This window comes from Rhinolophus sinicus, linkage group LG02 (assembly GCF_036562045.2).
Source record: "Rhinolophus sinicus isolate RSC01 linkage group LG02, ASM3656204v1, whole genome shotgun sequence".
Lineage (NCBI taxonomy): Eukaryota > Metazoa > Chordata > Mammalia > Chiroptera > Rhinolophidae > Rhinolophus > Rhinolophus sinicus.
The window spans coordinates 140,597,859-140,613,692 of record NC_133752.1 but is presented as its reverse complement, the minus strand read 5'-3'; the positions used below and the strand labels follow the sequence as shown (position 1 = coordinate 140,613,692).

The window sequence follows — 15,834 nt, the reverse complement described above, 5'->3', positions numbered from 1 at the left end:
GGGAGGGGCAAGTTAGTGTGAAAAATGATCTCTACAGAGATATTCGTGTTTCATTTCTCGCCATGAGATGCCTCCTTCCAATGAAATCGCTGCTGGGCTACCCCAAGTCCCAAAACCTAATTCTGTGTGTTTTCTCTCTTCCCCTCTCATTCATATTCACACACACACACACACACACACACACACTCACAGACACAGACACACACACACACAGACACACACAGACACAGACACGAAGATGCACGCACTCATTCACACAAGTTTTGCCCAGGAAGGCATCCTTCAGTTTTATGAGTCACTTCTTCCTGCTAAAAGCTATTAAATGCTGAAAAAAATTTCAGTTGAACATTCTTCTAATGTGACCACATTTTTCACTTCTAATTGGAACTCTCAGCACCTAGTTGAAATGCATTCATATTTTCAGGAAGAAAGTAATGATTCAGAAGGTGTCCGTTCTTGTTGGGAGATGGGCTCAAATCTTCCTCCTCTCCTCTCCAGCGCTGCGCCCTCCTCCAGTCTCTGCTCACAGACGGTGAGAGCGGCAGCCATCCCTCTGTTCAGCACTGTTCTTGCTGCTGCTCAATGTGTGGTCAGACTGGGGCCCTGGGAGCCGGTGATGAACCGTCTGTGCTGTCAGCCTGGGCTCTGGTCCATGTGATGCTATAACTTAGTCACACTGAAGCTCTGAGTCCCCTTCATAGGGCAAGTGGAGAAGCCGACTTATGGTGTCTGAACTTCCATGGTACAGTGTGAGGGCCCAAGAAGGAAGTAGGGACCATGGCTCCACATCTGGCACCACCCCTCGCTGGCTGCAAACCTTCGCCTGAGCAGTTTTAACCTCAGTCCCAGCTGCCTCTTCCACCAAATGGACATAATCTAGCCAACTCTGCCTGCCTCGTGGCTTGTTGTCAGATATACAATGAGATGATGTATGTGAAAGTGCTCATGTCTACACAGTGTAAAAAGTGATTCAACTGGACTGACAAGGGGGGATACATTTTTCACAAAACTGACTTCATCCCCTGTGCTCGCCGCCGACCCCTCCCCAAACCCTGCCACTCCTCGGACCCTCAAGACAGGAGGCCTGAAGGATGAGGGAGGTGATATTCTTTCAAGCTGTGAAGGCTATAGAATCAGGAGCTGTTGAATGGAACCCACAGACTGCCGTGGGCTATGCAGAGCCAGGCTTGCTCTCAGTCTGGGGAAATGCAGTGCCTACCTTCTTGCCTTCTCCGTATATAAGGGGAAACTTCAAGTCATCATCCTCAATGGTTTTGTAAGCCCTGTAGGAGGATAAACAACATTTTTAAAAAGGTTTGCATTCAATTAGTGACCTGCTGCCCTGACACAGGCTGCTATGGAGTTTCTTTTCTGAGACTATCCACTCACCACACTAACAATCTTTTTCTTTATAAAGAGTTATTCTCTCTATAGAATTGTGTGTGTGGGTACATATTTTAACAAACCAGAAAAATACCAAGGCTTTATATCCTTGAAGAGGGAGGAAACAAGTTGGTTTATGCATTATTAGTGAGAAAGGGAGACGTGTTTCTGTCCAAAGCATTTAGAGCCCTGGCAATAATGAAGTGCCCCAGCAGCAGTGACAGGGACCTTGTCATTAATCTGAAACTGTGAGCAACAGCAGCGCTCAGAGATGGATGGAGTGCGAAACTGCTCTTAAGAGCCAGTTCTCACCTTCAGGGGTGGTTCACACCAAAGCAGCCTCTTATGAGGATGGCTGGAGCAGGAATATTTGGAGCCTGTTTGACCTTAGTATGATATTCAAGGTTGGCAGAAGATTCTGTTTCACAATAGCTATTAAATGGCTATTCGACACACAGAAAGAAAATCCAGTTTATGCTTCAAATGGCTTATTCTGGACATGGGTGTCCAAATGCCAGTGCACACACAATGGAGGCTGGCCAGACTAAGGCCAGAGAGCAAAGGAAGCCTGCGTCTTGCAATTTTGCTCATAAGGAAGTTAAAAAACATAGCACCCAATTACTAGCTGTACCACCTTGGGCAGTAGCTGTACCTATTCTGGTCTCGGTTTCCTCATCTATAAAATGAGGATAATCACACAGGATGTACAGAGCTTAGCACAGAGCCTGGCACTTAGTAAGTACTCAATTACTGGTAGCTATTATTAGATTGGTGCAAAAGTAATTGCTGTTTAAAAGGTTAAAAATAATTGCAAACACTGCAATTACTTTTGCACCAACCTAATGCTAATATTTAGTAGATGATTAATACTTGGCACCCCAGTTCCCCTTTCTGCAATGGGGATAGCACTGCTGATCACCTCAAAGAAGAATATTAGGAAGACTAAGTAAACGCTGAGGTAGGGTCCACTAGGTCAGGCTCTAGAAGCAAGATGCTTTTCTAAAACAACGTCTCCAGAGCACATGAAAAACTAACTTGTGAAATGGCCTCCCCGTCCTGGATACATCTAGGAAACTTGGGAGTGAAGCTGAAATCAAACGTATGGAAGTTCTTGATACACAAAAGAATGCAACCCAACTTTTAAAAAGTTCAACCCCAAAGCTAAAACAGGTACATCCTTCTCCAGGCAGCTATTTAGAGAAGCTGTTCCTTCCCAGGGAGAGAGGATCAGTGCAGTTTTGGCACCAGACACATCTGGGCTCAAGGTCGGCACGGCTGTCTGTGCAGCCCTGGGCAGGGAGGTGAGCCTCTCAGGATCCTCGTTACTCAGAGGGGGGCAAACACTGGGCCCACTCATGGGCTTGTGGGGAGGATTCCAATGGGCTAATGCACGTGCCGAGCTTAGGAAGCATTTAGCACCGTACCTGACTCACGCCGACATCCAGAGAAAAGGTAGCTGCTGCGGCTGCTGTTGTCAAGCCAGCCCACAGGTGCTCTAGGAATTGAATTGTCAAAAACAGAACCTCCAGCCCTCAAATCTACCACACTAACACAAAGTGGAAATAGCTACTTACACATTTTTATACTCACATAAACTGTTTAAAACACAGTGGTCTACAAGTCATTGGGGAACACGCAGAACTATTATTAGAACACAGACTCAGCTTGGGGGTTGAATGAGTTTGTAAACCAGTGGTTCTCAACCTTGGTTGTCCAGTCAATCACCGGGGAGGGCTTTAAAAACTCCTGATGCCCAGGTCACCCCTCAAAGCAATTAAATCTGAACTTGTGGAGATGGGACCAGGTATGAGGAATTGTTTTTGGCTTCCCAGGTGATTGCAATGTGCAGCCAAGGTTGAAAATGGCTGCAGCAGACCAAGTGTCATCAGCTAACATTCAAAATCAGTTCAGTGATAAGCCCCCCACAGCTTCTTCCCAAAGATGACAGACTGTATGGCTCGAGGGGAAGACGGGAAATGGCCCGAGACAGGCTCTGGAATGGGCATAAACAGGGCTTGAGGACTGTGAAGAAGGAAGTGTGGGGAGTGAGAAGCAAGGCCCAGACAGAGAGGAGGACACAGTGGGGACGGTACGAGAGAGGGGCTGGGACCTCACGACCCAGGCACAGGAGTCTGGCATTCCAAGGGAGGCAGACGGCAGCAACTCTGGAGTCAATCACTGGCAATTAGAGCTCAGAACAGAGAGGCTGAGAGCACTCTTACTAGGCTTCAAAAGGCAGCAAGGAAATGGTTCTCTGGCTCTACCACAAGCCCAGGTAATCAAGTGCTCTCAGGACGGAGAAATCTCAGGAGCACGAACACTGTGTTACCCACCACCGCTCTGAGAGACAGGCCTTGGAATTGTCACCCACAGGACCAAGACAATTGCAAATTCTAATATGTTCCAGCGTCCGTTTCTTCATCTTCTAAACAACAACAACAACAACAAAAGCTAAAAATAGAAGAGGCACCTCTGGAAAAGGAAGGTTTATTCCGCGCCTGCCATTGTTGGTTTCCATCAAGTGTGAGCCCTCTCCCTCCTTTCCCCTACAAAGGGTGAGTAAAAGGGACAAAGTACAAACACCCTCTCCCCCTCAGTCTGTCAGGGTTTAAGCACAGTTCACTGTAGGAACACAGATGGACTTCCCTCCACAGTTAAAGTCTTGAATAATACAGAATAAAATACTCAAGCGTTAAAACGGATAATGTTTAAGGTTCGTATAAATTAATGCCAGCCAACAATAACGACAGCAGCTATGATTCACCAGACACCTTCTCCACACCAGAGCCCCGGCTTGGTGCTTGCTTACAGCATCTCAAATTTCCCACACACCCTGCAATGTCCTGTCATACCGATGAGGGGACTGAGGCTCAGAGATGTGACGATACTCTCCCGAGGTCACACACACCATGGTACTGGCCCTAAGGCTAAACTCAGACTTTTCCTGAAAACACACTAAAGAAATGTGTAGTCAGGCTCGGCTCGGAGGACTTCTCATTCTAGCTGAAGAGTGTCAGATCACTACTGTCCAGCTCGCAGCAGGTGAAAAGCAGGCATTTGAGGAAGGGGGACTTGGGTAAAAGAGGAAGGGGGATTTTTTGTGTTGGGCAAAAGAACAAAAAGTGACCATGTGGGAACAAAACTATGGGGAAGAACAGAGAAAAACTGGGGACGCAACCATCTGTGTTCTTGACCTGCCACTGCTTCCTGGGTCACTGCATCTGAGGTGACAGAGTCCAACGGGGTCATCTTCCACAGATAGCAGTCTCCCTCACATCTGTTGTCGCAGTTTAAGGGGGCCACCCCAGGTTCTGCCCACCCGGAAGGCCTGTCTGCTGTTCCTATTACATTGCAGTGCACGTCAGGGCTGTGGGCTCAAATCTATGCTTTCAACTCATCTTTGGCTTCCATCCTTCTCAGCTGGCAGAGGAGAGAGGAGAAGGAGACAGGCTTGAAGCTTGAGACCCCCAAGACATGGAAGTAGTTGGCACTGAAGATTAATAGAAAAGGCCTACTCTTTCACACCAGATTCTATGATTTTTGAAAGCCTGATAAATTTTTAAAAATAACTCCAAAAACAGATTGTTCCCTAGTTGTACAATAATATAACCAGGGTTTCTGGGTGGGAATTCCTGCCCGTTCTCGTGATTTTTTTCCCCCCGCTTTCCTGTTCCCGAGTCCCGAGCAAAGTTGGTCAGAAAATCGGGAAAATCGGCTCCTTGAGCCCAGGTGGTTGGTAGTATTGGCTGTCACTTTGTGGAAACGATTCATCGTGGAAAACAGAAAACAGTTTGTATCTTGGGGTTCGGGAATGGGAAAGCAAAAAAAATTCCTGAGAACAGGCGGGAATTCCCACCCGGAAACCCTAAATATAACTGACCAGAGATCATATTCAAATAATTACTTGAAGCAAAACTGAAAGGCTGAGGGAAACTTTTTAGAATAACTCTTATTTGAGGTCAATTTGTTATGAATATTTATGAGGCCAACTGACAAAAAGATGAGATGAGGAAAAAATGCAAGGCTTGGAAAGGGCTAAATTAAAGGGCATTCTCTAACTTAAGGCAGTATCCTCCTAAGTTTCCATTAAACATTTTTTTAAAAAAATAGTTTGTTTGCACTGTTGATTCTACAAAGTTGAAGAGATAAAGCTCCCGTTGTCCAAACCTACTGGAAGGAAAAGCTCAGAACTGGAAGAGACTGAAAAGTCACCAACGTTGGCTGTACCCCATATGCGGGAATCCCTCCTTCGACACATATTAGTCCCTGGCTTCTGTCATCGAAAGGACTGATGTAGACAGCCATTGTCCCAGGAGGCTTCCAGTACCTACTGTCACTGGAGAAGAGTCCTGAGAAATTCTTTCTTAAATTGACCCAAACAGTCACCCATTGGTATGTTTGGTCTGCCTTCTGGAAAAACATAAAATAAATCTAGTCTCTCTTCTACTCGAGAGCTTTGCAAATATTTGAAAAAAACTATCTCAAAGTGTCCTCTTTCCTAGTTCCTTCAACTTTTCTTCATAGGCCCTGGAGTACCACACCTAACCACTCAAGTCACCATCCATTCAACACATCTGTATTAATTGAGCACCCAATACGGTGATAGGGGCTACCTGGGAGCTTTCCAGTTTGTGAGCATCCTCAGACAATGACCCTGAGAACTGAAAACATGTACAATGTGATCCACATAAGAATGAAACGATGACTTCTTTGATTTAGACCTTGTTCTTTTTTTAAATGACTGCAGCTTATATTGGCATCATGTGCACGCACACATGTGTCTGTACATGTGGTTTGGGTCCTGTACTGAAACGGTGAGTGAAAACAGACAAACAAAAGACCCAACCAAACAAAAACCCAGTCAGTCCACAAGAAAAAAGGGGCCAAGAGGTTTCTTGACTCATTGTCTCCTCTAGTTTACACTTACACAGTGGGTATTCTACTCTGAATGGAAAACTCCGCTGCCCCTATTAATTTTAGCTTGCTAGTTTCAGTCCATTGTTTTTACCCACCCAGAGACGTCTGAATTCATATCCTTTCATCCAAAATATCAGCTCTCCTTCTATGCTGTGTCACAAAGTTGATAAGCAGCTCTGCCATCTGCATCCAAGATTTGGAAAAAATGCTAAGTAGAACCAAGCCATTAGAGACCTTCCTCCAGGCCAAGCTAACCAGACAAGGGGAGGATCAACATTTCTCGAAGGCATGTGGACCAAAGTATGTGCAATTAGAAAAAAATGTGATTTTGTCTGGTGGCACAGTAGACAGACTCAACAGGACAGGGTAGGCAATGAGATATTAATGTTTAAACCGGGGGTGGAGGGAATTTAGGATTTTAAGAGGCTAGAAATGCTGATCAGGACAGACACAGTGTCTACCTTTGGTATAGACTCTGGGTATAGCTCTCAGGCCATCTACATAGCAACTTAACCATTATCCATGCAGTATTTCTCCATCTTGTCCAACAGACTAAGAAGAAATTTGATAATTTCTTGTAAAGTCAAAATACCTCCACATATACTATTGCCATGACCAAACAGACCCTATCACAAAGGGGGAGACTACTAATTGAACTTGACCGATTAGTGGATCCAAGCTGTTCCCAGATTTGCCCACCTCCAGGGGATGCGGCTCCTTCAGACCTCTTACCCCTGAGGCAAGAGGAGTTCATATTGCTCCTCTTTCAGCCCCGCCCTTCCTGACTGCCTCTCACTGTCACTCACTCAGCCCCTCCACCTGCTGACACACCCTCTCCTTCACCTTTCAGAGTATTCTCCTACCTTCCCTGATGACCGCAGCCTAAGTTCGTAGATTGCTCTCCCACTCTTTCCCCTGATGTGATTCCGAGCGACTTGGTATGTTTTGATGGTGCTCCCAGAAGCCTGACTTGGTCACTCCTACCTACTCCTGATGACCTTCGGCTCTCCCTGCCAGCACCCTGTTCATGGGGCCTGCACCAGAGCACCCCCTCCTCCGAGATTTGCACTCTGAACCATGTCCCTTCTCACTCCCTTGCTGTGGCTCTCTGGCCAGATTCCCTCCGTGGTCCCACCACGCTAACTACCTTCTGGTGGTACTTGTTCCTGACCCAGCCTCCACTTGGGGTAAATCATTTTAATACTTCTCTTGCTAGCAGCCTGGAATTCCTCACTGTCTTGATCTAGTAAGAAGGAAACGCAATAGGAATTAAGTACTTTGTCGATTAACATTATACCAAACACTCTTCATCTCCACCTTCCAAGATGGTGCCAGGACCAGGGCAATGGCAGTGAAGGTGCTGAAAACTGTTCAGTTTTGTCATTTACCTCTCTTCTCAGAGCAACCAGAGGAATTACTTTTAAATGTCAGGTAACATCATTACTCTACTCTAACCTTCCAATGGTTTTCTTGTCATACTCTAAATGAAAGCCAACTAAATAACCTTCTTTAAAATCGTTCCCCTCCCCAAAAATTTCCTATTCCCCATCTCTGCTTTTTTTCCTCCTCCTTTACATCTACCACCTCCAACATTTTAAATCTTTTACTTCTTTATTATGTTTATTTTCTCTACTGTCCCCCCCCCAGCCCCATTAAGTGCTATGAGGAAAGGGATTCTTATTTTGCTACCCATGGTATCTATCGCTGGTACCTAAAAGTGTGCCCAATATATAATGGGTGCCCAACAAACATTCAGCTAGGTGAGCACATCAATGAACACTCCTTACCCCAAGCAGTGAGTTTTTTCAGTCCTGTGTGTGTTTCCTTCTTCTTTACAGAGTTACAAAGCAAAGGCAAAGGGCCTTGCTTTCCGTGACTGCGTCCTAAGTCTCAGACGTGCTAGTCGCAGCCGCTGCTCACTCACAAGCACGTCCTTTCTTGCCTCTCTGGTCCTGGCTGTCTGTGTGCTGCTCCTTAGAGCCTTCCACACACATTCTCTGAGCATCTGAACTCCGAGAAGTCCCTGTGCAGCCACAACTGATGTGCCTTCATCCTTCTGATGCGGGGCAATTATAGGACATCTCCAGGAAGAACCCATCTCATCAGTGTCAGTTTCGTCATTTTTATAGGAAAAGGCTTTGCTTGTATTTTCAGACTGGCCGAGAGGCCCGCAAGTGAGTCTCCCACAGCCATATCTCCCTCTTTTAATCCACAGTCATCGCTCCTCGGCTTCAATTTCCCCACTGGCTTTCCATTGTCTTCAAGTATAACCCAGCGATGAGGCTCGCCACGATCTGATCTCTGCACACTGACTGGACACTTTATATCCATCTGACACATGCTCGTGACACTAGATTCCTTGCTGCATCTTCCTTCTGCTGGGCCATTCTCCCCCTCGGTCCTCTCATAGCAGGCGCCCGTGCCTCACTCAGAGAGCTTTCTCGGGCCCTCATCTCAAAGTACTGCTCTCTGCTCCTGCTTATCCTGTTTCAGCTCTTCATGGCATGTATGCAGCATGATGTGAAACCACCTTACTTATTAGTTTGTCTATTTGTTTATACTCTGCCTCCCGCTCTAGAACACGAGCTCCTACAGGCAGGGACTCTGTCTTATAGCCTCGTATCGACAACCATGCAGGAACACTGCGGATGTAAAGCAGTTACTAGCTAAATGGAGGAAGGGTGGCCCTTCCTCCTTAGCACACGAGCTTCCCGCTAAAGTATACTGTAGTCTTTGCTTCCCCATTCATTTGCCTTAATGATAAGCTTTCCTATGGCAGAAATTCAGGGTTGAGTGCTATCAGTGACACCTGGGGCTTTTGTTGAATATTAAAATTTTAGGTTCCCTTTTATCACCTGTATGCTAGTAAAGAGTCATCAAGTTATAAAAAGTAGCATTTATGATCCTCTTGCCTATTTTTCCCTCCTGATAATTCCTGAGCACCACCTCCAGAATGGTAGTTTTGGTTGCAGTGGTTCTCCAGGGTATACAATGCCACCTAGACAAGCTCTGTTTCCATACTGACTCCAGCGAAAGATTACTTGTGAAGGCAAGTCTTCCACTTTAGAAAGCTCTTTCTAGTCTTGGCTGGATTCCTCCACTCCTGGCCAGAACCCCTACTCTGACTTCTTAACCCGCAGGCCAGGAACCCAAAGTTCATGCTTTGGCGTCATCCACATAGATCACTTCCCACAGTCTCCCTTCTCTCCTAAGTCATGACCTTGAATTAGAAAGAGGGATAGAAATACCACTTGTTTCCCTACGTCTTAGTTTCCTTAGCAATACTACAAAGTCATTTAAGAAGAACGTGACCCCTTTTGGGGGGAGGAAGGGACCCTTTTCCTTCAGGGACTGCAGAATCGGGACCGTCTGCTTGTGCAGCTCCAACGACATGCACCAGGGAGTCACATTCTTCCACTCGCTAACCTCTCCAGTGGCCTTGGATGCCTCTCCTCCCCTGGGAAGCTTTCTTCCTGGAGTTTCTTTTCCCTCCTGGCAGAGTCCAGGGTGGCACATCAGAGAACACCAGGCTGGAGTCGGAGGTTTCGAAGTCACATCTCAGTCCTCACGTGATCTAGCTGCATGAACTTGGAAAAGTCCTTCAACCTCACTGAATTTGCTTCTTCAGCTGCATTCTTCATGGACGGTTGCAAGGATTAAATGCAAATGTGTCTGAGAAAGTCCTTTGTGAAGGACAAGGTTCTAGTTAATTATACGTTGTGGCTATTAAGGTCTGAGGAGGCTCAATCTTTCTTTACCGAAGATGTGGAGCACAGATAAATGGTGACCACAGGCAGGAAGACAGCACATCCCCACAGGAAAACCACTTCTTGCTGAGCTCCCCCAACACCCCAATTCATACTTTTTCTATGGTTGCTCATGATATCAAAGCATCAAGGACAGAACCTATGCGACTTTATCCAGAAAAGTCCATGGTTCTGCTCTAAAGTGAAGACTCAAGAGTCTTAGAAGAGTATCTCAGAGCCAAAAATCTAATAGGGGGTACTTGTGGGTTAGTCTGAAATAGTCATAAAAAGAAAAATTTCCCCGAGCTAGAAGCTCAGAGCCCCTGCAGGAGGGAGGTAAAAGCCACAGGAAGTCTTGTTTTGCTCACAGCAGAAACCTAGTCCTAGGCAGAGAGAGGCACAGTTCATAGGGGCCGAGCGGGTTTGGAGGGGGGACGGTGGGCAGACGTGCCTAGATCCTCACTTCTGCTTTCCTACAACCAAATCTTAACAGAAGCTTGAGTCCCAGGAGGCCCGGAATGAAACACCGCTCAGGCCTACTGGTCAGCAACAGACATATACATGGAGCCCAAATGCCACTCATGGCTTTTAAGAGCTTGGCATGACCCCAACTAAGCCATTCACGGAATCCGCAGAGGTTCTCCTTCCACTCGGCTCTCTGCACACCCACTCTCCCCAGACCTTCCTGGAAAAAGCAACGCAGGATTGGCAATCACCTCGTGCTTCCTTTTTCCGGCCAGCCATCTACGTTTCCAAAGGAATCAAACCCAAAGCCTAACCACAGAGCTCAGTAAATGGAGGCTGCTTCCTGCTCCCTGAGGTTTCCTGCAGCAGCCGGCCCTTCTCCCTCCTTGCTGCATGAATATCCATGTGTGCATGTGTTTCCTTTAAGGCAACACTAGGCGATTTGGGGATTTTATGAGGTCTTACTCTTATTATGATTTTTTTAATGTCTTCGTTAAGAGGCCTTTGTTCCTGGCTTCAAAGATTCACAGTTAAGAAAGCCCCAGAAATTTCTTAAATTTGTCTTTGGATCAAATCTTAATATGCTGGGGAAATGTTGCTAAACTGTCAGGGAGGGTGAATCTGAGCCAAGCTTAATGAGGTCACGCTCAAGTCCGAGTTGTGGAGGAAGGATGACAGGCAGCCCTTGGGGCCCCCGGGTGAGGTGGAAAAGGCTGACAATGTCCCATATCCAGCAGGTCATTTGAGGGTTTAGAAGTATCCTTTCTAATGTTTCAGCCACAGGTCTGCCGTTGTATAGCAGGCTTTAGTTAGATGCAAATCTAACTTTTGGGGGATGGGGTCATATTTTCCCCTAACTTTGGGGGGATGGGCTCCTGGATTTATGAGCTAGGAGTTGTTGTCAATGGATATCTTGATTACATGATTCCTGGGGAAGTGCCCCATGAGGCTAAGTCTCCACGAACAAATGCTACCTTGTTTTCTCCTTTTGGTCCTTGGAGTGTCATTTAAATTAATTGAAGCCTGTAGGCCCTAAGCTATTATACAAGTTGATGCGCTTGTGCTAATACAGTAAAACAGTCTGGATTCAGGCACAAACAGTATGCATGAATTGCAAGAGTGTGATTAATATTCGGTGATATAATTGAAGAGAACTGGTAGGTGCAGTGCTGCCTCGCTTGTGTATGTGATGAGAGAAACAAATGAAGGGGGTGCTATCTCTACAGGAAAACTTTTTCCATAATGAGGCCCAGGCTCTGTTCCCTGACCTTGCAGTTGCCCTTGAGGAAATCCCCAGGTTAGTAGGGCCAAGTCACGAGCCCTAGGAATATACCTACCTCTCTCCTTCCTCCCATCAGCATGCCTGTAGCAGATCCTGCCTGGAGTTCTGGAAACCATAACCATTCCTTCATTTTGGCCTAAAGACTCCTCTGCCTACCACAGGCCTATGGACGATATAGCAAGAGGCAACAGAGCTTGCTTTCCTTTCAGTGGTCCACGTTCTCTGAGAGAGTGGGCTGGGTTAGAGCAGAGGTTTCACGCTGTGTGATCCACCCTAAGAAATGTATCAATCTCGGTCACCCAGTGGACACACAAACACATTTCCAAAAACAATTTTTACCCTTACCAAGTGATATACACTTGGATTTTATTTTTTTTCTCCCTATGCTACTTAATTTGTTCAAAATGCTCATCTCCATACACTGAATTGACTTCACAACCCACGAAGGGGTCCCTGCCCACAGTTGAAACATTGGGTAGAAGAGCAGAACCTGCTCCTAGCACGTAGCTCCACACCAGAAGCTCAGACTTTGACCAGATGAAAGCAATGGGTCCCACTGGATTCATTTGTGAATATTTACTGAGCACCTACTATGTGCCCGGCGCTAGCACAGGTGCTGGGAATATAACATCAATAAAGGTCATCTCTTGACTCACAGGCCCAAGATTAGCAGTGGGAAAAGATTCACATTTAAGAAAATGCTTTGACTCAGTCTTTTGAAGATATAATCAATCATGTGTGCATGTAAAACAGAACCAACAATATTTCAGGATGAGATATTTTGGATGACTTTTAGGGAAATTTAAGATTTCGAAATTATTTCTGATTCAGTACCCACTTGGTGTGCATTAGCACTTGGCTAGAAGAGCTCTGTCTTCTAATCGATAACATTTACATCTCCCACAGGTATGAATCAGACATTCTTATTTTATGAGCACACAAATATGAAATTATTTCTGCTTTCTCAGAGACCATTCATTCTGAAACAAACATGAATTTCACTAACATTGGCCTTTATGATGTATGAGACCAAGTTCATGCATACAAATCAGGAGATAATCAAAATTGACATCATCTCCGATTGGTGGGGAGAAAAGAGCAAATAGACTGTTCGCTACAAAGAGGGTTTTACTGCGAGGCCAGTTCCTCCAAGGGCGTCTTTCAGCCCCACCTCACAAAGCTTCTCTCACTCTGGTAATGACAATCGATCGATCAATATTTGTATCCTGGAGCGCCAAGTCCTCCAGTATCCCCCTGGGGAAACTGCTCACGAGCAGGCTGGGACTCTACCCTGTGCTACATCGTTTCAAAATTTCCATTCAAGTGCCCTTGAAGTGGTAACACCACAGAGGGCAGAGATCCAGTATCTCAAAGCAAGCATAGATGCTTTTTCAAGTTTTCTGTTTTATCTTTAAAAGCCATGAGAACTTCGCATAAGCATACACAAAATCAACACTTATTTCAACACACAAAAATATTCTCCCCACTTCCAACGTGTTCAGGTAAAATATATTTTATCCTGTGGATTCTCATACTCTTCTGGCATCTCCTGCTAACAACCCTCACATTACTCCACTCCCCGGGTAGGAAGAACACGTCTGGGCGATGGGTGCCAGTCTTTACCAATGGGAGGAACTCAGCTCCCACATCCACGTGGCCCTACTGTGTTACACAATGGACTGAAAAGGCTGCAACGGTTCAATTCTCTGCTGTCGCCTCACTCCTAACACTTACAGAATTCTAATGTATCCAACATTCATTGTGCACGCACTTTGTACTAGGCATTGTTCTGCATGCTTATATTTTTCAACCTTTTAAATTTTAACAACCTTAGAAGACAGATATTAACATTAACCCCATTACACAAATAAGAAAACGGAGGTTACACAACTAGGAAAAATAAGAGGTCAAGCTCACTGCCAGGTCCGCTCCTACGTGCACTGTGCTCGTAAAAACAGTCCTCTGCCCACCTCTGAAGAGCTATGAATCTGTGTAAATACCATAAAATGGTATGGTATGCAACAGGGATGCTGACTTACTAATGCTCAGCCTCAGAGTAAATCATAAAACCTTTTGTAAAGTCTCCTCCGTCCCGTACCCCAGGTTTTTACACTGTAAGTCACACAGAAGTTTCTACATACCACCTTCTCAGGCTTCGTCTTCTCTTGACAATATGGTGGCTATACAAGGTCACTGAGGTGTGGTTTTCAAATTGTTCGGTTGTTGATAATTGAAAACTTAATCTTCAGACTTAGGTGCCTAGTTTTTCACAGGGTAATCCAAGGCCACCGGAAGGATTAGGCAAATTTGGGGAGAGAACAGTTACTCAGGAAGAATAGGTACCAGAAAGCAGCATGTTAGCTGCCTGCCCTGGGAGCATGGTCTCCTGGCCTTCCCCGACCCCATGTATTTACACGGAGCCTGGGGCCAGGGTTGTCTGTTATGGGCACGTGCATCAATAAGGGAAAATGGAGACTCCACTGGACTCCGATCCACTGCTGACACCTAAGGGTTTTCTCACCCCTGATCCTCCACTGGGTCCAGCCCACGTCCCCTCCTGAACACAGGCCCACATAGGTGGGCAAAGAGGTTCCCGAGTAACAGCAGGACGATAACCAGGCTGCAAAAGTCAGAGCCCGGGCTGCCCGATGCTCTTTAACTGATTGTGTCTTCAAGCTGTTGCTCACATGCAAGGTAAGAACGTCTAGGGACCATCCAAGGTCAATATGCAAGGTTATACAGGGGTCACCTGGACAGCTTTAAAAAATACAGATTTCAGGACCTCAGGGATTCTGGAATGTTTTTAATAATCACCCCAGATGAAAAAACTTCACTGTAGGTAAACATTTCTCTACCAGCTTTGGCACAGAACTGTAATCCTCCATCTCTAGTCCTGTCTCACACTTGACTGTAAGCACCATGAGAGCAGGGATGGTTTTAATCGTCCCTGTATCTCCAATGTCCAACACAATGCCTGCTTCACTGAATGCATAACGGTTAAAACTGATTACCTCACAATGATGAAACCCCGTGCTCTGTCCTTGAAGCTACTGAGCACGATACAGAGCATCTGGTTTACCCTGGGAGACTGACAAGGCTGATTTAATCCTAGTGGAACTGGAACCTAGGATTTGGCCGAGTATTGTTGCCTTTGCCAGAGCATCAAGATGAAAACAAAAAGTGAATGTGTTCCTAGCGTTTCCAGTACTTTCAGAAAGATCTGGATTCAGTTCTTCAGCGAGGAACAGACATAAAACTTATCTTTGTTCTGAAGAAATCTATGCTTTACTTGTCTGAAGGTAAGAGGAACAAGATGGTCGGATGAGGTCCTTCAGGGTTTGGAGTGGTGATGCCCCAACTCCATGTGGATTCCCGGGCTAAGCGGGGGCCGTACACCCGCACCCCATCTGATTCTGATGAAGACGCTCCCAGGCCATCACGGGTTAGCGCCTCCGTGGGATTTTCAGCTTGAAACCAGCAACACTGGTTTTTCCTACTGAAACCTGGTGGGCAGAGAAACGGTGGCAGGGAAAAGGAAAAACTTTACCAAGCCCTGGTAAGAATGAAACTTTGTAACTGGAGGAGTGTAGGTTGGACACAGGAAAATGTTTCCTTGGCAGAGTTGTAAAGTACCTGGAAATCAGTCGGAGTGTTGAAGCACTCACTTCTCTGGCATTTCCTTAACGGGATCTTATAAATAGGCTGAGGATCGGACCATATGTCCTTCTAAATATACTGTTAGCTCTGTAGTTCTGCCCTGCGGTGTGTCATTTTCATACTTTCCAGAGTTGTAGAGCTCTTATGAGTGGGAAATGAAAACTATGTTCACTAATGCCACCCTTAGTATGGCATTCAACGTGTCCCAAGAGTTCACTGTAATCTATTGACCTAGTTCAGCAGTTCACTCCATGCCCTCACTTCCCTCTGCATGTTACTTACGTCGGGCTACGATTTATGTCAGGACTGTTATCTACTGGATACCTACCAATACACACATGTAAAGAGGGTAAAAAGTGAAACACTTCTGTGCTGGGTGGCACA

General features: G+C 45.9%; 1 protein-coding gene across 1 annotated transcript in view; it reads right to left on the bottom strand.

The window, feature by feature from the left end:
* The window catches only part of PPM1H (protein phosphatase, Mg2+/Mn2+ dependent 1H), a 236,017-nt gene that overhangs the window by 40,862 nt on the left and 179,321 nt on the right, over positions 1 to 15,834 (bottom strand). The window contains exon 7 of the mRNA XM_019732426.2: positions 1,220 to 1,283. Within this exon, the coding sequence (XP_019587985.1) occupies positions 1,220 to 1,283 (64 nt within the window). The remainder of the gene's footprint in view (positions 1 to 1,219; positions 1,284 to 15,834) is intronic.